This window comes from Bufo gargarizans, chromosome 6 (assembly GCF_014858855.1).
Source record: "Bufo gargarizans isolate SCDJY-AF-19 chromosome 6, ASM1485885v1, whole genome shotgun sequence".
In the NCBI taxonomy this organism is placed as follows: Eukaryota; Metazoa; Chordata; class Amphibia; order Anura; family Bufonidae; genus Bufo; species Bufo gargarizans.
This window is the reverse complement of record NC_058085.1, coordinates 184,311,140-184,338,972: the sequence shown is the minus strand read 5'-3', so window position 1 is coordinate 184,338,972 and position 27,833 is coordinate 184,311,140. Positions and strand designations below refer to the sequence as shown.

General features: G+C 49.8%; 1 protein-coding gene across 1 annotated transcript in view; it reads right to left on the bottom strand.

Moving 5' to 3' along the window:
• Positions 1-27,833, bottom strand: part of ADCY5 (adenylate cyclase 5) — an 87,271-nt gene that overhangs the window by 36,488 nt on the left and 22,950 nt on the right. The window contains exons 2-3 of the mRNA XM_044296341.1: positions 2,841-2,990; positions 840-961 (exon numbers count right to left, since the gene is read on the bottom strand). Coding sequence (XP_044152276.1) covers positions 840-961; positions 2,841-2,990 — 272 coding nt within the window. The remainder of the gene's footprint in view (positions 1-839; positions 962-2,840; positions 2,991-27,833) is intronic.

Below are 27,833 nucleotides of genomic sequence, written 5' to 3'. Positions count from 1 at the left end.
TTCTGCTGGTACAGTCACTGTGTACATACATTACTTATCCTGTACTGATCCTGAGTTACATCCTGTATTATACCCCAGAGCTGCACTCACTATTCTGCAGCTTCAGAGCTGAAATCTCCCAGCATCCCCGGCTTGTATGTACAGTGACATGTGACTTGGAGTCTGGTGATGGGATTATTAGTGGTGAGCGCTGACATTTATGGTTTTCTCGATTCCTTTCTCTCGGTGCCCTCAGATGCGCCCCCTTTAGTCTGCTCCCTCTGTGCACCCCGTGCGGTCATTTCTGATGGGGGTAGTAGTGCTCAGGCTCGTGTGTGGTTCTTGCACTTGTCGGCAGGTTTCTCGTCTGTCGGGAGGTCTCTACACTTTGTCGTGTCGTCGGCGCTCTGGGAATTCCTTATTATTTAGCGGCTCGCTGGAGTGACGGATGCGGTGATTCCGGAGGGTATTGTGTGCGACCCGGAGGGACGTCTGCGCAGTCCTGCAACCAGGGATGGGGGTTATTCTCAATAGTTCTGAGACGCATCAAGCTGTGGGCTGCAGAGCTAGCAATCATTACCGGCCCCAGGAGCGCCCTCATAAGACAGCAGAGTTACAAGGTGGTGGAGCCATGACAAGCGCACAGCGATGGAGTCGTCCTGACCGCACAGTCTGAAGGAATGGGGCGGTTACGTGGACGGCCGGGTGTCGCACCAGTGCTCAGGGATCGTCCGTATCCTACAGAACCTCACCACACTATAACCCTCATCATCCTGCAGAGCCACAAAGTCTCTAAATCCTCGGCACACCACCAGCACAGTCAGCGCTCTCTGACGTCAGGATAACCCCCAGTCTCCTACCTCACGTTATCGTGCTTCTGTATGTAGATTTTGTGGAACATCATATCTTCCTGCTTGGCGTTAATGTCGGCCTTCATCTCCATAGCAACATGGCGCGGCAGAACAGACAGGAGAAGTCGCTCCTGGAGCAAAGCAAAGGGTTAATGGAAGAGAGAAAATGTGTTAAAGAAATGAGAACATGAGATTTTCTGAATGAGACGAACCCCCCCCCCCCCCCCCCCCCGGAAATTATAATCATAACACAAACTGAAAGATGTAACCGGAACAGAGCAGCCCTATGTCTGCAAATAATCTCCAACATCACAGAGTCACCGAGCACATAGATTACATTATTATACTCCAGAGCTGCACTCACTATTCTGCTGGTGCAGTCACTGTGTACATACATTACTTATCCTGTACTGATCCTGAGTTACATCCTGTATTATACTCCAGAGCTGCACTCACTATTCTGCTGGTGCAGTCACTGTGTATATACATTACTTATCCTGTACTGATCCTCAGTTACATCCTGTATTATACTCCAGAGCTGCACTCACTATTCTGCTGGTGCAGTCACTGTGCACATACATTACTTATCCTGTACTGATCCTGAGTTACATCCTGTATTATACTCCGGAGCTGCACTCACTATTCTGCTGGTGCAGTCATTGTGTACATACATTGCTTATCCTGTACTGATCCTGAGGTACATCCTGTATTATACTCCAGAGCTGCACTCACTATTCTGCTGGTGCAGTCACTGTGTACATACATCACTTATCCTGTACTGATCCTGAGTTACATCCTGTATTATACTCCAGAGCTGCACTCACTATTCTGCTGGTGCAGTCATTGTGTACATACATTGCTTATCCTGTACTGATCCTGAGGTACATCCTGTATTATTATACTCCAGAGCTGCGCTCACTATTCTACTGGTGGAGTCACTGTGTACATACATTACTTATCCTGTGCTGATCCTGAGTTACATCCTGTATTATACTCCAGAGCTGCATTCACTATTCTGCTGGTGCAGTCACTGTGTACATACATTACTTATACTGTACTGATCCTGAGTTACATCCTGTATTATACTCCAGAGCTGCACTCACTATTCTGCTGGTGCAGTCGCTGTGTCCATACATTACTTATCCTGTACTGACCCTGAGTTACATCCTGTATTATACTCCAGAGCTGCACTCACTATTCTGCTGGTGCAGTCACTGTGTACATACATCACTTATCCTGTACTGATCCTGAGTTACATCGTGTATTATACTCCAGAGCTGCACTCACTATTCTGCTGGTGCAGTCGCTGTGTCCATACATTACTTATCCTGTACTGATCCTGAGTTACATCCTGTATTATACTCCAGAGCTGCACTCACTATTCTGCTGGTGCAGTCACTGTGTACATACATTACTTATCCTGTGTTATATCCTGTATTATACTCCAGAGCTGCACTCACTATTCTGCTCTTGCATATACACCATGCAGTATATTGCTCTCTGTTCTCATCCATTTCTGGCCGGGGTCTGCAGCATTCTTCAGTTGGTGTAATAGTGCATTTACACGCTTCGAGGAGCAGCTGATTGTTGGGAATGAAGCGTTCCTTCCTGACAGTCACCTGCTCATCAGCGGAGGAGACATATTTCCATGCAGCGATCTCCTCCACAGTATGTTTAGACCGCACCATCTTCTGCCCGGGAACCATGACTGAGGCGTCCGCACCAACAATCACTTCTTCCGATGATTGAGTGTTTCGCTCCTCCGTCAGGTGTTAGACGGGTAGATTATCAGGAATGAGCGCTCATAGGAATATTGGGCCGTGTAAATCCAGCTTAAGTGTAGAGACGTCCCTGCCCCCCATGACGACTACTGCATGTGACACATCTCCAGGGCAGCGCTTCGTGGATTATTATTCCTTACAATGTGATCTCGGCGTGTTGTGTATTATCAGGCGTAATGGCTGCACAGGTGGCGCGGTCACTGTGTGCACCGTCAGTGCGTGCTCTCACCTGCTGCTGGTTCTCTCGCTGGGAGTGAAGTCGCGCCTGGATGCATTCCCTCGTCTCCTGGAACGCCTGTCTCTGGGACACCTCCGCCGGATAGTGCGTGCAAATACCAACTATATTCGTGCACAAGAAGATGAGGATGTTGGACACCACCTGAGGGTAAAAGAACAGGGAGGGTGAGACATCCACACAGCACAACCACAGCAGCACAGAGGAATTTGAGGAACGGCTGGACATAATATCACGAGTCACTAACTATCCAAGACCACCATTATGAGCTCAAATTGTAGAACAGTAATTTTGCATTTATAAGCCCCACCCTCATATACTGACCACTCCCTCATATACTGACCACACCCTCATATACTGACCACACCCTCTTATACTGACTGCTCTGATGATGGGACATACCACCTGTGAGTCAGAGGCTTGGTCTCTGCAGGTAGGTACTGCATGGTCCCCGGTGAAAGCATCAGGTTCAGTGGCCACAGTCAGGAAAATAACTCCCTATAGAAATATGTGGCCTCTGACTGATCTGCCATTGCCAGACTGCCCGCTCCACAAAGACACGCCATGGCTGGCCTGGGGCACTGAAGATTGCAGAACATGTGGCCGTGGCCTGTGTAATTACCAGCAGAACATGTGGCCTGTGTAATTACCAGCAGAACATGTAGCCGTGGCCTGTGTAATTACCAGCAGAACATGTGGCCGTGGCCTGTGTAATTACCAGCAGAACATGTGGCCGTGGCCTATGTAATTACCAGCAGAACATGTGGCTGTGGCCTGTGTAATTACCAGCAGAACATGTGGCCGTGGCCTGTGTAATTACCAGCAGAACATGTGGCTGTGGCCTGTGTAATTACCAGCAGAACATGTGGCCGTGGCCTATGTAATTACCAGCAGAACATGTGGCTGTGGCCTGTGTAATTACCAGCAGAACATGTGGCTGTGGCCTGTGTAATTACCAGCAGAACATGTGGCCGTGGCCTGTGTAATTACCAGCAGAACATGTGGCCGTGGCCTATGTAATTACCAGCAGAACATGTGGCCGTGGCCTGTGTAATTACCAGCAGAACATGTGGCCGTGGCCTGTGTAATTACCAGCAGAACATGTGGCCGTGGCCTATGTAATTACCAGCAGAAAATGTGGCCGTGGCCTGTGTAATTACCAGCAGAACATGTGGCCGTGACCTATGTAATTACCAGCAGAACATGTGGCCGTGGCCTGTGTAATTACCAGCAGAACATGTGGCCGTGGCCTGTGCGCTCCTCTCCCTCACTCCGGTATTTGTTGACCTTAGTCCGCAGCCGCCATTACGCAGTGTAAGACTGGAGACTGAGTTTAATAGACAGAAGTCCTCTCTAGAGCAGTGGTCCCCAACCAATGGCTCAGGAGCCACATGTGACTCGTGGCCCCCTGCTGTGTGGCTCGCCATGGCAGTCCTGAGTCGTGACCATATGTACTGGCAATTGAAGTCTAGATTTACCACCAGACAGTGCCAGCTTAGAAGGAATAATACTAGGCTCACAACATACTAAAGGTGGAGGACCTCCGCTCTAGAGTCAGGGGTGTTCATAGAGATGACTTCTTCCTTTAGATTGTAAGCTCTTCGCAGCAGGTGGTGATCCAAGGGATATCCGATCTCCCCATGTGGGACCAGAAAGGAATTTATCTTCCAGATTCTCTGATCTCCAGGTTGTCTCTTCACCATCCTCTGGATCACTGGGTTGTGGTTCTTCTTTACAGACCTTAGAACAATGAGTGCTCTTTATGGACGGTCACATCGACCGATGGACCTGAGAGAAGAACCACAACTCCCATCATTTCATATCATACGATACAAGTCGTCTTGTAGAAACTGCGTCTACCCCAAGTGCATGGCATGCTGAAGAAAACATAAACCGCCTGGTATACTGCGTGGCTCAGTATAGAATAGGCCCCATTGACTATAAAGACGGGGCTCCAGTCTTTTTGGGCTACAATGTCAGCTAGTGAAAAACTAACCTAAAACTGAGAGAATTTATGATTTTCTAAGTATGCAAAGTTTTGGAGGGAAAAAAACAGACACACTGACCCGCTTATTTATGCTGATTTATTCCCATAGACTTGTATTGAAGCTCTATACAAGTCTATGTTTAGGCTGTGCTTCTCCACTCCACCCTCCCACTAGAAGGTTCTAGTTCAGCCAGAAACTGTATATAAGGAGAGCAGTCGGAGCCCCTAGTTGTCTGCAGATAGGGAACAGCGCTTAAAGGGTTTCTACCACTTCGTTTTCACATAATTAGGTGTCAGACACTAGCGATCCGCTAGTGTCTGCTCTGCCAAACAATCCTAATATAATAGCTTTTGGGGCAGCCGTTTCGCTAAAAAAAGAACTTATATTGATATGCTAATGAGCCTCTAGGTGCTATGGGGGCGTCATTAGTACCTAGAGGATCGGTCTACCTTCACAAAATGCCGCCGCCCAGCGCGTCCCTCCAGCCCGCCCATCTCCTCCTGAATGCGATCAAGCGGACGAATTCTCGCGCATGCACCGTGCGCGTCTGTATTCGGTGCATGCGCAGTGAATGTCCGACCGCTTTCTGCACAGACATCTCCACTGCGCCTGTTCCTCTGAGCACTATGACGTCATCGGCGCAGGCGCAGTGGAGATGTCTGAGCAGGGAAGCGGTCGGACATTCACTGCGCATGCGCCGAATACAGACGCGCACGGTGCATGCGCGAGAATTCGTCCGCTTGATCGCATTCCGGAGGAGATGGGTGGGCTGGAGGGACGCGCTGGGCGGCGGCATTTTGTGAAGGTAGACCGATCCTCTAGGTACTAATGACGCCCCCATAGCACCTAGAGGGTCATTAGCATATCAATATAAGTTCTTTTTTTAGCGAAACGGCTGCCCCAAAAGCTATTATATTAGGATTGTTTGGCAGAGCAGACACTAGCGGATCGCTAGTGTCTGACACCTAATTATGTGAAAACAAAGTGGTAGAAACCCTTTAACTCTGCCAGACACTGAGCCACGGAACCTGGGTTACCAGTCCTGTGACCACAGAGACAGCAAGATGGCAGACTTTGGTCCTCCAGCCTTTGGTCAGGGTACCAGACGTCTGACAGAGTGAGGGACAGCTAGCTCAGGCCTTTCCTCAGCACAGAACCTTCTTCTGCCCGGGAGGAGACCGGAGAAGCCAGCCCTGTGCCTCGTCTCAGGGAGGAGACTGGAGAAGCCGGCCCTGTGCCTCCTCTGTATTGTTTTGCACCTGAATCCCTCCAGTAAAGAAGCACCCTGGTCACTGCAGACCCTGACTCTCTGGACTTATTTCCCATTGCACCACGCCTTACATCTATTCCGGAGAACAGAAGCACGTGGTGACACCTCGACGGAGTCCGGGGACCCAGTGTAGCACTAAATTGCAGGAAGAGTAGTGCTCTTCCCAGTGAGCATTAGGCTACTTTCACACTTGCGCTTGATCGGATCCGTTCTGAACGGATCCGATCATATTAATGCAGACGGAGGCTCCGTTCAGTACGGATCCGTCTGCATTAATAACTTAGAAAAATTTCTTAGTGCGAAAGTAGCCTGAGCGGATCCGTCCAGACTTTCAATGTAAAGTCAATGAGGGACGGATCCGTCTGAAGATTGAGCCATATGGTGTCATCTTCAAACGGATCCGTCCCCATTGACTTACATTGTAAGTCTGGACAGATCCGCACGCCTCCGCACGGCCAGGCGGACACCCGAACGCTGCAAGCAGCGTTCAGCTGTGCGCCTGTCCGTGCGGAGGCGAGCGGAGCGGAGGCTGAACGCCGCCAGACTGATGCATTCTGAGCGGATCCGCTCCATTCAGACTGCATCAGGGCTGGACGGAGGCGTTCGGGTCCGCTCGTGAGCTCCTTCAAACGGAGCTCACGAGCGGACCGACGAACGCTAGTGTGAAAGTAGCCTAAGCTGCACAGGCGCTCAGCTTCTATACTGCCCCCATTCAGGGCCTCTGAAGGCTTGCTCACTGCTGAAGGCCTGGCTTCAGACTACCATGCTGCCCACGGTGTTCAGAACGTCCTGACCCTACCTAGTCTTCGGCCCCTTTACTTGGAACATAAGTCTTCACACCCTCTACTCAGGTCTTGGTTGAAGCCCCTTTGGCAGTGATTCCAGCCTCCAGTCTTCTTGAAGATGATGCCACAAGGTTTACACTTGAATTTGGGGATTATTGGCCGTTCTTCTCTGCAGATCCTCTCCAGCTTTGTCAGCCGCCCCTGTGTTGTCCTAGCCGTGTGCTTAGGGTCATTGTCTTGTAAGAGGAACCTTCAGCTCAGTCCGAGGCCCAGAGCTCTCGATCAGGTTCTCAGTAACAATATCTCTGGACTTTGCTCCAATCAACTTTCTCTCCACCCAGGTCTCCCAGTCCCCCCAGACATGACGCTGCCACCACCATGCTTCACTGTAGGGATGGTATTGTGCAGGAGATAAGCGGCGCCTGGTCTCCCCCAGACATGACGCTGCCACCACCATGCTTCACTGTAGGGATGGTATTGGGCAGGTGATGAGCGGCGCCTGGTCTGCTCCAGACATGATGCTGCCCCTTTCTAGCCGCTCAGCCATAAAGCCCAGATTGGTGGAGGCTGCAGTGACGGTCGACCTTCTGGAAGTTTCTCCCATCTGCACACAGGATCTCTGGAGCTCGGCCAGAGTGACCATTGGGTTCTTGGTCTCCTCTCTTACCGAGGCCCTTCCCCTGATTACTTAGTTTGGGGGACGGCAGATCTAGGAAGAGTCCGGGTTCTTCTTCTTCCAGGTAAGAATTATGGAGGCCGCTGTGCTCCGGGGAACTCTCAGTGCAGCAGCAATGTCTCTGCCCCCTTCTCCAGATCTGAGCCTCCACACAATCCTGTCTCTGAGCTCTACAGGCAGTTCTCTCCTCCTCGTGGCTTGGTTTTGGCTCTGATGCATTGTCAGCCGTGAGATCTTCTATAGACAGGACCGTGTCCTTCCACATCATCTCCAATCAGCGGAATTTACCACAGGTGACTCCAATCAAGGTGTAGAACGTCTCAGAGATGATCCAGAGACATGGGAGGAACCCGAGCGAAATGTCAAGTGTCACAGCAAAGGGGCTGAAGACTTATGTCCATGTAAAAGGGGCTGAAGACTTATGTCCATGTGAAAGGGGCTGAAGACTCACGTCCATGTAAAAGGGGCTGAAGACTTCTATCCATGTGAAAGGGGCTGAAGACTTACGTCCATGTAAAAGGGTCTGGAGACTTCTATCCATGTGAAAGGGGCTGAAGACTTACGTCCATGTAAAAGGGGCTGAAGACTTCTATCCATGTGAAAGGGGCTGAAGACTTACGTCCATGTAAAAGGGTCTGGAGACTTACATCCATGTGAAAGGGGCTGAAGACTTCTATCCTGAGTAAAGGGGCTGAAGACTTATATCCTGAGTAAAGGGGCTGAAGACTTATGTTAAAGTTTTTCCTTTGTAATAAAGTACCATTCTGTCCTCACTTTCTCATTCGGGGGGCGGGCAGAATGATGGGGAAACTGATAGCACAAGGAGCGAGATAACAGAATGCGAGGACAGTGAGGGGTGTGAAGACTTTCTTAGTGCTCTGTATATTTCTCTATTTCTGTCTCTTTATTACAGTTCAATGTCTTTCCACGTGTGGAATATATTTATGAAGACTTGATGACCATTCACTTTGCTCTGGTAGGAAACTCATTTTGCTAGTAATTAAAGGGGATGTCTCCGTTACTAAGGCGAGATAAGACACGGCCCCGGCCGGGATGCAGCAGAATACTCCGGCGCCCGCTCTCTCAGTAGCTCCCATTGCGATCCATGGGATCTACAGAAACAATGTACAACAACAAGCTCCACTGTTTCTGAGTTCGGGAATCTGCATAGCCGGCTGTGCTACACTGTTTCCATAGCTCTCCTCCTTACAGGGGTCACGGTAGCTGAGATACAAAGAGCTGTTTGCAGGGTCCCCACCCCTTATCCCAGCAAACAACATCAGGCCTCCCCATGCTGCCGACAGCAGCCTATCAGAGCGCAGTTTCCATTTATCATACTGCTTTTGAAAAATGAAAGCTGTGCTGTGATTGGTTGCCGTGGGTAACATGGCCAGGTGTCTGTTTGGTCACTCTCCAGGTCGCCTCCCTTTGGATCATGTGTTCCTTGAAGAACCAACTGAGGATCCTCAAGAAGTCAACTCCACCTCCTGACAACAGTTGCAGGGAGTCACCCGACAACCTTCCCTACAGTCCTGACTCTCCCTGTTTCAAAGGGTGGGTTCACATCTGCATTCTGGATTCCGTTATGGCTTTTGGAAAATAACGGACTCCATAAGACGGAAGGACGGATCCGTTATGCTGCCCATAGACTTGTATTATGACGGAATGCAAAATGGAAGCCTTTAAAAGGCATTCCGTTTTGCTTTCCGCCTTAATAGAAGTTTATGGGGAACGGATCCGTCTGGTTTCCGTTATGCAGAATGGAGAAAAAAGTCCTGTCGACAGGACTTTGTTTTCCGTCTTACATAACGGGACCCAGATGGATTCGTTTTGATTCCCATAGACTTCTATTAGGACGGATCAGAGCGGAATGCCTCTAAAGGCCTCCGTTTTGAATTCCATCTTATGGATTCCGTTGTAACCATTTTATAACGGAAAGTCATACCGGAATCCAGAACGTTCACCTCTTCCAGGCTTCTGATTGGCACAGATAGGCTGCTGTTCAGACTGGCAGTCCTAGTGACGGCTCCCTGTACACGGGCTGTAGAATTCAGACCTGCTGCTGACGCTCTTGTGTTACCAAGGAAACGCTGAGACCACGTTTCATCACACCGCACAGCAGAGCCGACACAGACACCACACAGCACAGACTAGGACTCCGCTACATAAAGCGCACAGTCCAGATAATGGTCCTGATAAAGGGGCGACCTCTGGAGCCATCTTACAGTAGGTCGGTCTGTGTTACCCAAGGCAACCAATCACAGCGCAGCTTTCATTTCTCACAAACATAAAACAAAATGAAAGCTGCGCTGTGATTGGTTGCTATGGGTAACACAGACCGGCCTACTGTAAGACAGTTCCAGAATTATACTCCTATTACTCCTCACCATTGTCAAGATCTCTGCTTGCTGTTACTGAATGGGAACATTCACTGTTGATGTACAGAGGCTCCAGATCCCCCCGGGCCTAGTCCTGTCACAATGGCGCTCTATGGATGGTGCCGTTCCCATAATAACCGCTTTTTGCGTTATCTGCTGCCTCAGGACCTGGACAACGTATCATCATAGAGGGAACCTCGTTTCTGCAGCAAAACAATGATCCAGGAACCAGAAGACGCCGACATGGAAGTTCTGGAGACCCGAATGACCCGAATAAAGCCTCATGTGTCATGAACTGGGAGGGGGCACTTACTTTACACAGGGCTTATATGAAAGTTGGAGAATTTTCTATCTCTAAAGCCGGAGATTTACCGCATTAGCGGCTGTTCAGTGAGACATATATGTAATAACCGGACACACGGAAGGGGGGTGAATACTATCTGCGCTGCAATAAATGGCGCAGACGTATTCTGGGAAATTTCACATGAAAATGTCTTACATTTCTGTTCCAGTTCTTCATGTTACTGCATCCTTACTTGTAATTGCCGTTGCAGTGGCATCAGGTGGTTAATCACAGGACGGAGTTAATAATCCAGGGCAGGGTGGGTCAATCAACTGGGCAGAGCTGGGGGGTCAATCAGCCGGGGCGGAGCTGGGGGGTCAGTCATCTGGGCAGAGCTGGGGGGTCATTTAGCCAGGGCAGAGCTGGGGGTCAGTTATCTGGGCAGAGCTGGGGGGGTCAATCAGCTGGGCCAGAGCTGGGGGGTCAATCACCTGGGCAGAGCTGACGGGTCAATCAGCCAGGGCAGAGCTAGGGGGTCAATCAGCCAGGGCAGAGCTGGGGGGTCAATCACCAGTGGAAGAGCTGGGGGGTCAATTAGCCAGGGCAGAGCTGGGGGGTCAATCCGCCGGTACAGAGCTGAGGGGGTTAATCACCCAGGCAGAGCTGCAAGTGGTTATTTGGGAGCCCGCCAATCACTGCCGGACCAGCGCCAGGTGACAGATACTACAAGGCGTGAGAAGCGTGTACCCATTCTGACACGCCAGCGGCCGGACCCTTCATCCAGATACACAGACCCTCAACTGGCGCCTGAGACTGTGCCTCTTGTCAAGGGCAAGTGGGGACAGAAGAAGGGTGCCAGGAGGAGGGGGCAAACAGGGACAAGTCCCATCGTCACGCAGGCAACAAGAATAGTTCAGTTACCCCAAAGCATCACGGCCACTCGGCGGAGCGAATAGAATCCTAAAGCTAGTGGAAATAGTCTAATGTTATGGTAGAGGCGCAGGTTTTGTGGCCAAAGCCAGAAGTGACTGCGGAATAGAAAGGAAGGATTAGGCTATGTTCACACTGCCGCTTTTCCATGTGGATTTGGGTGCAGAATCAGCAATACCATGAATGGGAATTCATTATGGCGCAGGTTTTTCTGTGGGTGGATTTGAAATGCTTGTCACAGGGGAAAAAAGCAACATGTCACTTCTGGCACGTTTTCTGCATGGAGCTGAACCCAGATTAGCTCAGCTGAATCAGGCAAAATCCGCTGCAGAAATCCACGTATCCTGCTGGATCTACTGACTCCCGAAACTGCATCAGAAACTCCAGCGGAAACCGCACCAAAAACTCCAGCGGAAACCGCACCAAAGCCGTAGTAATAATTGCACCAAAAACTCCAGCAGAAACCGCACCAAAAACTCCAGCGGAAACCGCACCAAAAACTCCAGCGGAAACCGCACCAAAAACTCCAGCAGAAACCGCACCAAAAACTCCAGCGGAAATCGCACCAAAAACTCCAGCAGAAACCGCACCAAAAACTCCAGCGGAAACCGCACCAAAAACTCCAGCGGAAACCGCACCAAAGCCGTAATAATAATTGCACCAAAAACTCCAGCAGAAACCGCACCAAAGCCGTAATAATAATTGCACCAAAAACTCCAGCGGAAACCGCACCAAAGCCGTAATAATAATTGCACCAAAAACTCCAGCAGAAACCGCACCAAAAAATCCAGCGGAAACCGCACCAAAAACTCCAGCGGAAACCGCACCAAAAACTCCAGCGGAAACCGCACCAAAAACTCCAGCGGAAACCGCACCAAAAACTCCAGCGGAAACCGCACCAAAGCCGTAATAATAATTGCACCAAAAACTCCAGCGGAAACCGCACCAAAGCCGTGATAATAATTGCACCAAAAACTGTGACCACATTTACTAAAATGTCTGCGGCTGTTCTTAGTCTACAAATGCTGTTTATTAGGCTACATTCACACGAACGTTCCACAATTGCGGACAAGAATTGGACATGTTCTATTTTTCTTGCGGGGCCGTGGCATGGAGCAACGGATGTGGACAGGATGTGTCTAACTTCTATTCCACTCCAGGGCTGGCCTCATTTTTCAGTGGTGAAGTGCGACTTTTTTTGCATTGGAAGGCGCACTTTCCTGGAGACATGAGACTTTTCTCCGCAAGGATGTGACTTTTTTAATACACAAATAAATGAGACCAGTCTAAGTAAATATGAACCTGTCGTACTGGAAAACAGCCACTAGAGGTCAGACTGATAGTGATACGCCGCCTCTAATTCATCAACTGTTGTGCGACTTTTAATAAATACCCAGTAAAAGAAAGACGAAGGAAACACGGCGCTCTCATTTTATGGCCAAAAACAGGCGCACTCAATAAATGTGCCCCATTGTGGGTCTCCGGCCAATAACAGATAGGCTACATGCACACGACCTTATGTGTTTTGCAGTCGGAAAATTTACATCTGTATGCCATTCGTTTTTTTTGCAGATCCATTGTAACAATGCCTAAAACGGACAAGGATAGGACATGTTTTATTTTTTTTGCGGGGCTGCGGAACAGACATACTTATGCGGACAGCACACGGTGTGCTGTCCGCATTTTTTGCGGACCCATTGAAATAAATGGGTCCGCATCCTATCCACAAAAAACGGGACACGGAAACAAACATTCGTGTGAATGAGGCCACACACCGCAGTTTTGTCACCCATAATTCTGTGCTGTTTTGTGTAGGGATCGGCCGCGATCATGTGACACGTCGTCAGTGCAGGAGTTCATTTGGGCCAGGAATGGACAGACCCTTTAAGCAGACGTCAGCGACCCAGATGCTGTGCAGTACTTTACTCCGTGGCGGGTGTATGTGGCCTCTAGTACAGGACAGGAACCCCGCGCCTCCAGGGCCGCTCGCCCCCGCACTGCGATTTTTAGTCTCTCCATCTCACATCATTTTCCATTTCAGCTTCTTTTACCGTACATGGGTTTTCTCTGGAGCAGAGCCGCCCGTCACTCCAGTCTCGCCCGTGAAATTCGCTTCTATTTTTACTCTCCGGCCTTTGTTGTTCGCGCCGCTCTAATCCTCGCTGATAGAAACGATTCGCACTAAGCTGAAACGGGTTAATAATTCTGCGTGGTGCGCCGGGCGCGAGGCTTTGATCCGTGGGCTGCGCACTTCGCACGTTATAAATTATTCCCTGCTAACGTCGCTGCATCTCACCGTCAATTAACACCTTGCCTGCCGCAGGCACCACTGATAGAAACCGTTGTGACGCACTCGACAAAAGCTTCTTAAAGGAACAGGAAGATTTTATTTATCTGGTGAACTTCTAATAATGAGCGCCCCCTGCTGCTGCCAGGTGAATGCAGCTTTGGATGTGAACGGAGTATACGATGACCTCTGTTGTAGGTTTTACATTGATATGGTGACCCCTCTAAGGGGTTGTGCCTGTCTAGACAGATGCGGGGGTCACATGTATAGACGAGCATCATCTCTGCGACACAGTAAAGCGTGGAGCGCTGGAACAGTGCGGTTTTAAATAAAATGTTCTTTTTTTAGCCCAAAACCCCTTTAAGCTCAGCGTTTCTGCAGATTCCAGCGTCTGTCACACGATCCTCACCTCATACAAATGACCTGTGTTTGTCCTCCAGCCTGCGACGTCCACCTTCAGGCAACTTTACTGTTTTCGCACTACTGAAACGTATTTTTTTTGCATGCTTTAGGGCTCAAGCACTTGAACATGTTTTTTTTACGTGTCCATTCTGTTATTTTTGCGGCCCATATGCGGAACCATTCACTTCAATGGGTCCGCAAAAAAACGGAAATGGCCATTTTGCTAAAAGATAGAACATGTCCTATTCTTGTCCGTTTTTTGGAAAAGCAAGTGCGGATGCAATGCGATTTTCACGGATGGTTGCTAAGGAGATGATGTTAATGAATAGGGATGAGCCCCGGGACCCCATTAAAGCAGAAAAAACTGACTGAAATTGCGTGCGCACTCGCACGGGTTTCCCGCAAGGCACCCTCAACGCATCCGACCTCTTCCGCGACCCCCGTTTGAAAGGGGCCCAATTTTGAGCTAAAACCAGGTGCGGCTCTAACCCCAGAACAGGAGCAGATCTTCCCTTTATACCGCATGTATTTGGAGGCTCCGATCACTGACCAAACACCGACGTGTGAATGAGCCCTTACTCTGCAAATACACAATCTGTTTCTCTTCAGACTGATACATTTTACCTGCACTGACACATTGTAACAAAGCATCAGGATGGAAGAGAGATGTGTACTGTTGAGGAGGACTGTCGGACGCAACAAACTCATTAGCTTCAGGTCCGGACAGATTTTTAGCCTCTGGATGTAAACGTTGATGTTTTTATTTACGTACAGCAAGCAGAGGTCTTGAAAATGCTGAGGAAATCAGTGTCAGTGATGATCTACGGGACTCACTAAGACTCTGCTTCAATCACCAAGGACAAGAAGAGGCGATTACGCGCGTCAGAGCATAAACCGCGTGTAAACAATGCACAGCGTACGCCCAGGTTTTTACAATGTGAACTGGGACCAGGAGGGGGGGGGGTCGCTGCTCATGGAAATGAGACCAGTTCCTCGCTGTATAAACGCGGCGGTGACCGCGCTCCCTGGCGTTCCTCAGCTTTTTATATGGCTCCTGAGCGGCCGGTCGGCGGGCGCTCCTCTCATCTCCGGTTTGTGGCCTTTTTTGGTTATCTGTGTCCTGACTGATTCAAGTAATAAAAACAACAAAACGCCGAGCGACGCGGCGAAGAGGAGGGTGGGAAGGGTATCGGGAGCGGAACCTATTATTTATATTGTGGCCCCCCAGGAATATACGCAGGGACTGCGGGTACTTCCAGGGGCCGCAGCTGATATAGCAGAGCTGAGCGTTTCTGCAGGTTCCGTGAAACACTGACTGGGCTCAGGCCGCTGATTAACCCATAATGTGCCAACTGTATAAGAATATCCACAGCCGCAAACCGTGAGAAACTGACCTTATAGGGACGGGTCATCCTATATGAAGCCCCGTGGCCGTGCTGCCCCAATGTCCTGCACACGCTGCTTTATGTAATGCCCCCCACAATATGTACCAGAGCAATGGTCATCCAGAGCTCCCTGCTGCATGGATAGAATAGAATACATGAAAACATAAGTGGGGGAGGGAAGAGTGTGACATTATATGGTGGCGCTATCTGACAGATCTGGCACAGTGTATGGAAGCATATAACCTCCTCATATCACTCAGCCACCGGGGGCGCTCTTCTACAGACAGTTGTCAGGTTCAGTTATAAAACACTGCACCAAAACTGCAGCACAAGTAACACACCTTAAAGGGCGAACTCAGATTTTATTACAGAAAACAGTAAAAAGCAACAAACAAAATCCATCACCATAAAAAAAAGCCACAAAAATTCTTACAGAAATGGTGTCAAGAACGTTTGGCGCTCGGCCGCCCCTCATGCATTATGGCATTTAGACCGTTTAAAGGGTCATGGCTAAAAATTCAACAATAGTGTGAACTGGATCTAAACACTGCGCAAATCCAGGAAGAGCCGCAAAAAGACTGGCGCCTCCCTGAGGTGGCATTGTCAAGAGAGTGGATAGATGATTATCAATTCCCTCAAATTAAATTACCCCTCCCCCCCCCCCCGGGGCCTGGAGTAATGAGGATCCCTTATTAGTGAGGCCCCTGGCACCTGCCGCTGTCACCTTCAGCGTCCCTGGCATGCCTGGTGCTCTTACGCCAGCGGAGCACAATCCGTCCCCTGGAGACCCGGCTTTATTTCTGTTGTGATGACTTCAGCGCCGCAGCCGTCACATCTACCTAAACACAGGTGGCCGCCCGAGGCGACACGACCTCTGAACGTCCTTGGCAATATATTGTGCCCCCTCTCCAAGTCTCAATCCATTAAACTATATCGTGCCCAGAAATCCCCAAACTTTAATGGGATGGAAACCGCTCAGCAACAATGTCACAAAATAACATAAACAATAGACTGCAACTTAGTTCCAATGTTGCACCTTTCTCAAGTTGTCTGGCTGCAGCCTGCAGTGTAAAGAATGGTGGTTTTCATTCTACATCCAGGATCCTGTGTACGTGCACACATCCATACCAGATTACCAGATATAGAAACGAGATTATACAGTATTTGGGCTCATGATCGTTTTTTGCATTCCGTATACGGGCCATATTCTGATTCCGTATATGGAACCATTCATTTCCATGGGTCCGCAAAAGATGCGGACAGCACTCTGCGCTGTAGCTTAGTCCTGCTCACACTGCTGAATTTCGTGCAAGAAAATTCCCGGACGATCATAAATATTCAGTTTTTAGAACAATTCACTCCGTTCATTACAGATTTCCGGGTGTATTCGCCCATATAACAACCAGCGCCCGATGCCAGGCGTTAGAACGGCGGCTGCCTCGTGTGCGCTCGGCTGTGGGGCTCAGCGCTGGATTCCTTTACTTGCTATCTGACACCCCAAGAGCAGATTTATATTGTACTGTCCCTTTAAGGCAGAGCGCCATGTAGACCTCCAGTGTTGCTCCCGGGGCAGTATTTCGGGGATCTAGGCGGAGCCGGGGTGATGCTGTCAGCGATACCGTCCCGCGTGATTCATAGGAATATTCCATATACAAGAGGAAGCAGAAGGAAGAGATTACGAGCGATAATCCCAATCGCCCCCCCCCCCAATGTTATAGAGAAAATATGAAGATTACGAGGGACAGTTCTTCCCCATAATCTGCTGTACAGATGGCTGAGGGATGAGCACAGCGACCGCACAGCAGCACAAACTGCCGCGCTTCAGAGGTTTCTCCCAGAAAATCTAAAATAATTTAAAAAAATTAAACTTGAGGACTCAGGATGACTGCAAGCACAGGAAATGTTACAAAATTAACCCCCCAAAACTATGAAGACTCCGCCCAACATCACCCCAACAGGCATGAGAAGCTCGGGGGTGGTCCTGCTGCAAATCGTAGGGGTGGTCCCACTGCAAAGCTTGGGCGTAGTCCTAATGCAAAGCTCGGAGTGGTCCTCCTGCCAAGCTCAGGGGTGGTCCTGCTGCAAGGCTCATGGGTGGTACTACTGCAAAGCTCGGGGTGCTCCTGCTGCAAAGCTCAGGGGTGCTCCTGCTGCAAAGCTTAGCCGTTTGTAGTACTGCAAAGCTCAGGGGTGGTCCTACTGCAAAGCTTGGGGATGGTATTACTGCAAAGCTTAGGGGTTGTAGTACTGCAAAGCTCGGGGGTGGTCCTACTGCAAAGCTTAGGGGTTGTAGTACTGCAAAGCTTGGGGGTGGTCCTACTGCAAAGCTTGGGGATGGTATTACTGCAAAGCTCGGGGGTGGTCCTACTGCAAAACTTGGGGGTGGTCCTACTGCAAAGCTTGGGGGTGGTATTACTGCAAAGCTCGGGGGTGGTCCTACTGCAAAACTCGGGGGTGGTCCTACTGCAAAGCTTGGGGATGGTATTACTGCAAAGCTCGGGGGTGGTCCTACTGCAAAGCTCGGGGGTGGTCCTACTGCAAAGCTCGGGGGTGGTCCTACTGCAAAGCTCAGGGTTGGTCTGAGTCATATTGAATGTCCCCAAATAACAGAACCCGCCCCTAATACTATGTTCCCCACATTCTAAACTATTCCTCAAAATAATAATTGCAGGGCTCATACTCATTTTACCGCCCTGCAGGGGGTCGTGTGCCGCTTATCAGTTGTACGGCGCAGGAGGCGGGTCTTGGTGGCAGGAGCGCTCTGCTACGTGACTGGTTGCTCAGTAATCGGCTATGGAGTTGCTGGTTCCATTCACACATCGTAACGAGCATCCAGTGCGGTTTATACCGGTCATTCTCCTATCCAAATGAGGCGCCGCTTGTCCCCGGATGCAGTAAGACGCCCTCCACGATAACGACTTCCTAATAATTAGTCGCGGATTACTGAGGAGCAAATCCCTGACCAGGAGCTTATGCCCCGATGTAAAGCCGGCCGCCACCTGACACCGGCAGAGCGCCCCAAGCCCGGCACTGAAACGCATCCTGGTAAATTCCAGGGGTGCAACAAGGGGGGCTGAAGGGGCAAGTGTGCAGGGAGGGGGGTAACAAGCCGCTGTAAGCTGGCCAGGGCTGAGGCAGCAAGCTTATCCCAGAGCTGTGGTGTTACATAGGACTGCAGGTGACATCTACTACATTATCTGTACTCAAAGAGTTATCACTGTTATCTGTGGTGTTACATAGGACTGCAGGGGACATCCACTACATTATCTGTACTCAGAGCGTTATCACTGTGTTATCTGTGGTGTTACATAGGACTGCAAGTGACATCTACTACATTATCTGTACTCAGAGAGATATCACGGTGTTATCTGTGCTGTTACATAGGACTGCAGGTAACATTTACTACATTACCTGTACTCAGAGCATTATCACTGTGTTATCTGTGGTGTTACATAGGACTGCAGGTGACATCTACTACATTATCTGTACTCAGAGAGCTATCACTGTGTTATCTGTGGTGTTACATAGGACTGCAGGTGACATCTACTACATTATCTGTATTCAGAGAGTTATCACTGTGTTATCTGTGGTGTTACATAGGACTGCAGGTGACATCTACTACATTATCTGTAGACGGAGAGTTATCACTGTGTTATCTGTAGTGTTACATAGGACTGCAGGTAACATTTACTACATGTGTATTATGGAGATGATTCCGCCATGTCCGTCCATCAGGGAGATGTGGATTTTACGCCTCGTCTCCTTGGGGCCGGCGCGAGGCAGACAGGGGGTTAATAACGCTCATCATCCGGTAGGACTCACAGTAGACACATGAAGATGACAATGTTAATCTTATGGGACAATATGATTGTTGTGTTTCCATGGAAACGGGTTACCTGAAGCCCCCGGTGCGGGCGACATGAACATTAACACCGTGAATAATGTGGAATTAACACAATGCGCAGAATTCCTCCACTTTTCTCGTTTATATCCATTTATGGGTGAAACGCGTCCGGAAAAATGTTATTGTTGTGAATATTCCTATAGAGTCGATGATTACGGGGGTGTCGAGCGCGGCTGCGAAATAGGAAGATTACTGCGCTGCCGGGAACTGATGTGTTTGGTTTAGTACAAGGAGGGTCTACACAGGGGGGTCCCCAGGCACATCATTAATGCGGTCACTGGCAGCTGCCGTAATGTTAGGGGAAAAGACATACCGCACATAGTACCATACAGAGAACACCTAGAGCCATACTGTGCCGCCATAACACTGCCATAGAGTGCTCACATAATACTGCCATACAGTGCTCACATAATACTGCCATACTGTGCCGCCACAACACTGCCATACAGTGCTCACATAACACTGCCATACAGTGCTCACATAACACTGCCATACAGTGCTCACATAACACTGCCATAGAGTGCTCACATAACACTGCCATACAGTGCTCACATAACACTGCCATACTGTGCCGCCACAACACTGCCATACAGTGCTTACATAACACTGCCATACAGTGCCGCCATAACACTGCCATACAGTGCTCACATAATACTGCCATAACAATGCCATACAGTGCTCACATAACACTGCCATACAGTGCTCACATAACACTGCCATACAGTGCCGCCATAACACTGCCATACAGTGCCGCCATAACACTGCCATACAGTGCCGCCATAACACTGCCATACAGTGCTCACATAACACTGCCATAGAGTGCTCACATAACACTGCCATAGAGTGCTCACATAACACTGCCATAGAGTGCTCACATAACACTGCCATAGAGTGCTCACATAACACTGCCATAGAGTGCTCACATAACACTGCCATACAATGCTCACATAATACTGCCATACAGTGCTCCCATAATACTGCCATACAGTGCTCACATAACACTGCCATACAGTGCTCAGATAACACTGCCATACAGTGCTCACATAACACTGCCATACAGTGCTGCCATAACACTGCCATACAGTGCTCACATAACACTGCCATACAGTGCTCACATAATACTGCCATACAGTGCCGCCATAACACTGCCATACAGTGCTCACATAATACTGCCATACAGTGCCGCCATAACACTGCCATACAGTGCTCACATAACACTGCCATACAGTGCCGCCATAACACTGCCATACAGTGCTCACATAACACTGCCATACAGTGCTCACATAACACTGCCATACAGTGCTCACATAACACTGCCACATGCTACCATTCTGCAGGCACCCTGTGCGGCATACCTGCGGGACGCGGATCATGCTTCACCCACGCGGCCATCTTTGGATATATTGTGGATTATAAACTGTGGAGCAGATGAAATGACAGCAGACGATTCCATGATCTGAGTCATAGGAGCTGACAATCAGCAGACCCATAAATCAGCCTCACGGCCTACAGTCCTGCGCGGCCCGACCAGCGCTGCGCTTCATTTTTATATTTCCCAGAGTTTACAAAACGCAGTGTTGCCTGGAAATGCGATTAAACATTGTCATCGTTAACCGAAAATGATGACTCCAGAGCGACGCTCCATAAACACCATGGAACGTTCTCCTCATCTCGGGGCAGCTGGAATGTCTGGAAGGAAGGTCTGGCTTCTTATCTTTCATCCTGAATGTTGAGTATATATTTTATTTTTATACTTATCTTGCAGTGATCAAATCTCATGTTTTATACTCCAGTCACATCCAGAGCTGCATTCACAATCCTATTATATTGTTTTATACTCCAGTAACATCCAGAGCTGCATTCACAATCCTATTATATTGTTTTATACCCCAGTCACATCCAGAGCTGCATTCACAATTTCATTATATTGTTTTATACTCCAGTCACATCCAGAGCTGCATTCACAATCCCATTATATTGTTTTATACTCCAGTCACATCCACAGCTGCAGTCACAATCCCATTATAATATGTCTTATACTCCAGTCCCATCCAGAGCTGCATTCACAATCCCGTTATATTATGTCTTATACTCTAGTCACATCCACAGCTGCATTCACTGCTGCTGTTACGTCGTGTCCAATGCTCTCCAGAGCTGTACTCCCAATTCTGCCGATTTCCTTTAGCTCTCAGGCTGTGGGCCCCAACCTCTCCACTGGTTCAGTGTCGGCGGTGTCATGTTGATACTGGACACATTGCATTGTGGGGTGTTGGGCTGTCAGCGCCGCCAGACTCCGAGCCTCGCGCAGCAGAGACTAATGCTCCCGCACCGTTAACCACTTTGGTTCTGCTCAGAGCTGCAGTCTTTGTGTCGATGTCATACTTTTTCGGGATCTCCTGAAATCTCCCCTCCCCCCCCCCCCCCCCCCCCCCCGCTGCGGGGGGCTTGCTCTGTGTAGAGGAGGACTTGGATCTGTATTTATGGGGGTCCGGTCGGGGTTCTCTTCTAGTTTAGGGGGCCTGGATCTTATAGGCATCTGGTTCAGGGTCTGTATTGGGGGGCTTTCTGGTTGGGGTTCTCTCTTGCGGTACTTTCACACGTCCTAGGGGCTCAATACCGGGAAAGAACGGATCAGGTTTATCCCCATGCATTCTGAATGGAGAGCGATCCGCTCAGGACGGAGATAATACCGCAGCGCGCTACCGTTTTATCTCCGGCCAAAAAAACGGAACACTTGCCTGAATGCCGGATCGGGCATTTTCCCCACAGGAATGCATTAGTGCCGGATCAGTCCTACCGGTCTGCGCACGCAGTGGGTCTGTTTGGGGTCCGGTCTGGGGTCTGTATCCAGTTTGGGGTCTGCTATAGGAATCTGATGTATTATTTGTGATTCAAATACAGTATGTTGGGGGCGTGTCCTCTAGAAATGGGCGGGGCATATGGCCAAAATCCCTGCACGGTGTACAGCACGTCCTGCCACCATCATCTCTGATCTCCTCCGGGGGATGTTGGGGGTAGTGAATCATTAACCCTGCTTCCCTCAACCCCTGCGCATCAGACGTGTGACAGCGAAATGTAGAAATGATATACGAGGCGCAAGCTGCGTCACAGAAGGCGGTAGAGCCAACTGATAGCAGCACCCAACATTGTGACTACTACTCCCATGTGACATCCCAGGGAATTACTGATAAGCAGACCTGGGAAAGCCCCTTCCCAGTGCAGCAGGTGACAAGCCGTCACTTTGGGGACTTTCTGGTTGCAGCGCCCCTCAGTGGACGGACTCATCAGTAATACTGTTATAATGCACACAGCGACGTCACACCCTGAAGGGTTAAGGGTTTATTACAGAGACACAAATCTCCCCTGTCCTGACAGCTTGTTACAATGTATCAGTGCAGGTAAAATGTATCTAGGACTGGATATGATTGGAACAGACCCTCAGCTGTGAGAAGAATTAGGTATGAATCCGTTTTCAGCTTCTTGATTAAATCAAGATTCTCTGACATCAGAAGTGATTGGGCCCCACAAGAAATTTTTTGAACGGGGCCCCCTCCCAGCAACCCTCACTCCTGTGGCTAGTCAAGATGGCTCTCGGACCAGGCGCATTTCCTGCGCCTATAAACTGTATGTCACTGTATATATTGTCATGTATGAGGGGGCCCTCCTCCCGGGCTCGGGCCCCGTGGCAGCCACTTCCCTGCTTCCGCGCTTTAGCCACATTGAGTTCCTCACACTTTACATGGAGGCAGGCGCCTGTAGTGTAATAAGGTATAATATTACAGGAGGTCACCGGTCTGGGCGGCGCCTGTAGTGTAATAAGGTATAATACTACAGGAGGGCACCGGGCTGGGCGGCGCCTGTAGTGTAATAAGGTATAATATTACAGGAGGTCACCGGGCTGGGCGGCGCCTGTAGTGTAATAAGGTATAATATTACAGGAGGTCACCGGGCTGGGCGGCGCCTGTAGTGTAATAAGGTATAATACTACAGGAGGGCACCGGGCTGGGCGGCGCCTGTAGTGTAATAAGGTATAATATTACAGGAGGTCACCGGGCTGGGCGGCGCCTGTAGTGTAATAAGGTATAATACTACAGGAGGTCACCGGGCTGGGCGGCGCCTGTAGTGTGATAAGGTATAATATTACAGGAGGTCACCGGGCTGGGCGGCGCCTGTAGTGTGATAAGGTATAATACTACAGGAGGTCACCGGGCTGGGCGGCGCCTGTAGTGTGATAAGGTATAATACTACAGGAGGTCACCGGGCTGGGCGGCGCCTGTAGTGTAATAAGGTATAATATTACAGGAGGTCACCGGGCTGGGCGGCGCCTGTAGTGTAATAAGGTATAATATTACAGGAGGTCACCGGGCTGGGCGGCGCCTGTAGTGTAATAAGGTATAATACTACTGGAGGTCACCGGGCTGGGCGGCGCCTGTAGTGTAATAAGGTATAATACTACTGGAGGTCACCGGGCTGGGCGGCGCCTGTAGTGTAATAAGGTATAATATTACAGGAGGTCACCGGGCTGGGCGGCGCCTGTAGTGTGATAAGGTATAATACTACAGGAGGTCACCGGGCTGGGCGGCGCCTGTAGTGTGATAAGGTATAATACTACAGGAGGTCACCTGGCTGGGCGGCGCCTGTAGTGTAATAAGGTATAATACTACAGGAGGTCACCGGGCTGGGCGGCGCCTGTAGTGTAATAAGGTATAATACTACAGGAGGTCACCGGGCTGGGCGGCGCCTGTAGTGTAATAAGGTATAATACTACAGGAGGTCACCGGGCTGGGCGGCGCCTGTAGTGTAATAAGGTATAATACTACAGGAGGTCACCGGGCTGGGCGGCGCCTGTAGTGTGATAAGGTATAATACTACAGGAGGTCACCGGGCTGGGCGGCGCCTGTAGTGTGATAAGGTATAATACTACAGGAGGTCACGGGCTGGTGTCCCTGGGCCCCTCCCTCCGCCCTCGCGTCCCTGGGCCCCTCCCTCCGCCCTCGCGTCCCTGGGCCCCTCCCTCCGCCCTCGCGTCCCTGGGCCCCTCCCTCCTCCCTCGCGTCCCTGGGCCCCTCCCTCGCGTCCCTGGGCCCCTCCCTCCGCCCTCGCGTCCCTGGGCCCCTCCCCCCTCCCTCCTCCCTCGTGTCCCTGGGCCCCTCCCCCCTCCCTCCTCCCTCCTCCCTCGTGTCCCTGGGCCCCTCCCCCCTCCCTCCTCCCTCCTCCCTCGCGTCCCTGGGCCCCTCCCTCCTCCCTCGCGTCCCTGGGCCCCTCCCTCCGCCCTGGCGTCCCTGGGCCCCCCCTCCGCGCTGGCGTCCCTGGGCCCCTCCCTCCGCGCTGGCGTCCCTGGGCCCCTCCCTCCGCGCTGGCGTCCCTGGGCCCCTCCCTCCGCGCTGGCGTCCCTGGGCCCCTCCCTCCGCGCTGGCGTCCCTGGGCCCCTCCCTCGGCCCGTCCCCAATACCCTTAATGACTCACTTCCCGCAGACGCACAGAACCCCCACGCGGCTGGAACACTGTAATGTAATAGTCAGATAAACTCCGGGCGCCTCATATTCTAAGGCCCTATTACACGGAGCGAATATCGCACAGATTCTCGTGCGTGCAAGTGAAAATACATGAGGATCATGTGATGTAATAAGTATGAACGATTCAAAGATGAGCAACAAATCTCTCGTTTCTCGTCCATCCTGATCGCTCCTCGTTAATAGATCCGTTTGTATAATATGGAGTCGTCTACGCAGTAACGATCTCATACCGCCCTCCGGACCAAGCAGCGGCCGCCATCTTTACATGTGAAAACAACTAACGATTTAAAAGCGAGTAATGGCCGCAAATACAAACAATTATCAATGTGTGTAATGAGAAGAATTTTTGTTGTTAACGAGTCGCTACATCTTTGATCGTTTATCGTGATCTGTGCGACCTTTAGACTCGTCCGTCTGAGGCTCTATAACATCTCCCCTTCTATGTCGGAGCCAGCGCCGCCCTGACCGCTCCATTAAGTGTCCATCTGCATCCTTATCAGGATACGGCACAAAGCGGCTCCTCTGTGGTAAACAGAACGGCAACATCCAGAGGCCGGACTGCTGGTGACGGATCCTAATCTGCACCAATGAAAGCTGAGAGGCTGTGACACTGGAGCAAAGCTACAGCTGTCCAATACACCCAATAATAGGCGAAAAGTCTCTACCACAGAGTCCTCACCACGACAGCAATCAGAGGACACTTATTTCCCATGACAACAACATAGGAAAAATATAGAAGATCATCCTCACTGCATCAAAATATCTGCGCCCATTACCAATAACGGAAAAAGAACTGAAGGAAGTCTATGTCTCTCCAGAGCTGCACTCACTATTCTGCTGGTGCAGTCACTGTGTACATACATTACTTATCCTGTACTGATCCTGAGTTACATCCTGTATTATACTCCAGAGCTGCACTCACTATTCTGCTGGTGCAGTCACTGTGTACATACATTACTTATCCTGTATTGATCCTGAGTTACATCCTGTATTATACTCCAGAGCTGCACTCACTATTCTGCTGGTGCAGTCACTGTGTACATACATTACTTATCCTGTACTGATCTTGAGTTACATCCTGTATTACACTCCAGAGCTGCACTCACTGTTCTGCTGGTGCAGTCACTGTGTACATACATTACTTATCCTGTACTGATCCTGAGTTACATCCTGTATTATACTCCAGAGCTGCACTCACTATTCTGCTGGTGCAGTCACTGTGTACATACATTACTTATCCTGTACTGATCCTGAGTTACATCCTGTATTATACTCCAGAGCTGCACTCACTATTCTGCTGGTGCAGTCACCGTGTACATACATTACTTATCCTGTGCTGATCCTGAGTTACATCCTGTATTATACTCCAGAGCTGCACTCACTATTCTGCTGGTGCAGTCACTGTGTACATACATTACTTATCCTGTACTGATCCTGAGTTACATCCTGTATTATACTCCAGAGCTGCACTCACTATTCTGCTGGTGCAGTCACTGTGTACATACATTACTTATCCTGTACTGATCCTGAGTTACACCCTGTATTATACTCCAGAGCTGCACTCACTATTCTGCTGGTGCAGTCACTGTGTACATACATTACTTATCCTGTGCTGATCCTGAGTTACATCCTGTATTATACTCCAGAGCTGCACTCACTATTCTGCTGGTGCAGTCACCGTGTACATACATTACTTATCCTGTGCTGATCCTGAGTTACATCCTGTATTATACTCCAGAGCTGCACTCACTATTCTGCTGGTGCAGTCACTGTGTACATACATTACTTATCCTGTACTGATCCTGAGTTACATCCTGTATTATACTCCAGAGCTGCACTCACTATTCTGCTGGTGCAGTCACTGTGTACATACATTACTTATCCTGTACTGATCCTGAGTTACACCCTGTATTATACTCCAGAGCTGCACTCACTATTCTGCTGGAGCAGTCACTGTGTTCATACATTACTTATCCTGTACTGATCCTGAGTTACCGCCTGTATTATACTCCAGAGCTGCACTCACTATTCTGCTGGTGCAGTCACTGTGTACATACATTACTTATCCTGTACTGATCCTGAGTTACATCCTGTATTATACTCCAGCGCTGCACTCACTATTCTGCCGGTGCAGTCACTGTGTACATACATTACTTATCCTGCACTGATCCTGAGTTACATCCTGTATTATACTCCAGAGCTGCACTCACTATTCTGCTGGTGGAGTCACTGTGTACATACATTACTTATCCTGCACTGATCCTGAGTTACATCCTGTATTATACTCCAGAGCTGCACTCACTATTCTGCCGGTGCAGTCACTGTGTACATACATTGCTTACCCTGTACTGATCCTGAGTTACATCCTGTATTATCCTCCAGAGCTGCACTCACTATTCTGCTGGCGCAGTCACTGTGTACATACATTACTTATCCTGTACTGATCCTGAGTTACATCCTGTATTATACTCCAGCGCTGCACTCACTATTCTGCCGGTGCAGTCACTGTGTACATACATTGCTTACCCTGTACTGATCCTGAGTTACATCCTGTATTATCCTCCAGAGCTGCACTCACTATTCTGCTGGCGCAGTCACTGTGTACATACATTACTTACCCTGTACTGATCCTGAGTTACATCCTGTATTATCCTCCAGAGCTGCACTCACTATTCTGCTGGCGCAGTCACTGTGTACATACATTGCTTACCCTGTACTGATCCTGAGTTACATCCTGTATTATCCTCCAGAGCTGCACTCACTATTCTGCTGCTGCAGTCACTGTATACATACTATTTCTGTACATCATAGTGGCTCAGCTCTTAGGTGGCACAGGTCCACGGACTTGCTGACTGTTTCCAATAATAACCAGCAGCTTCGGAGCAGAACACAGGCTGTAGAATCAGTACCCGGACACTAATACTGCGTGTGTTTTAGCGTTTGTCTGTCCAGTTGACCGTTTTTAACACGTGACAAGTCCATAAAAAGTTATGGTCAATTATATCTGTAAAATGGGGCTGAACAGTGGACAAACCCTTTAACTGGGAAACACGACCTAAATAATCCTCTCATTTGGGGCTTTGCTTAGAGCCGCCTTCGCCTCCGGGGTCCATGTGACACTGGGGTTCTGTGGAGCCCGGTTGTGGGTTCTGAGATCTGTATCAGGAGATGTCTAGTGTCCCC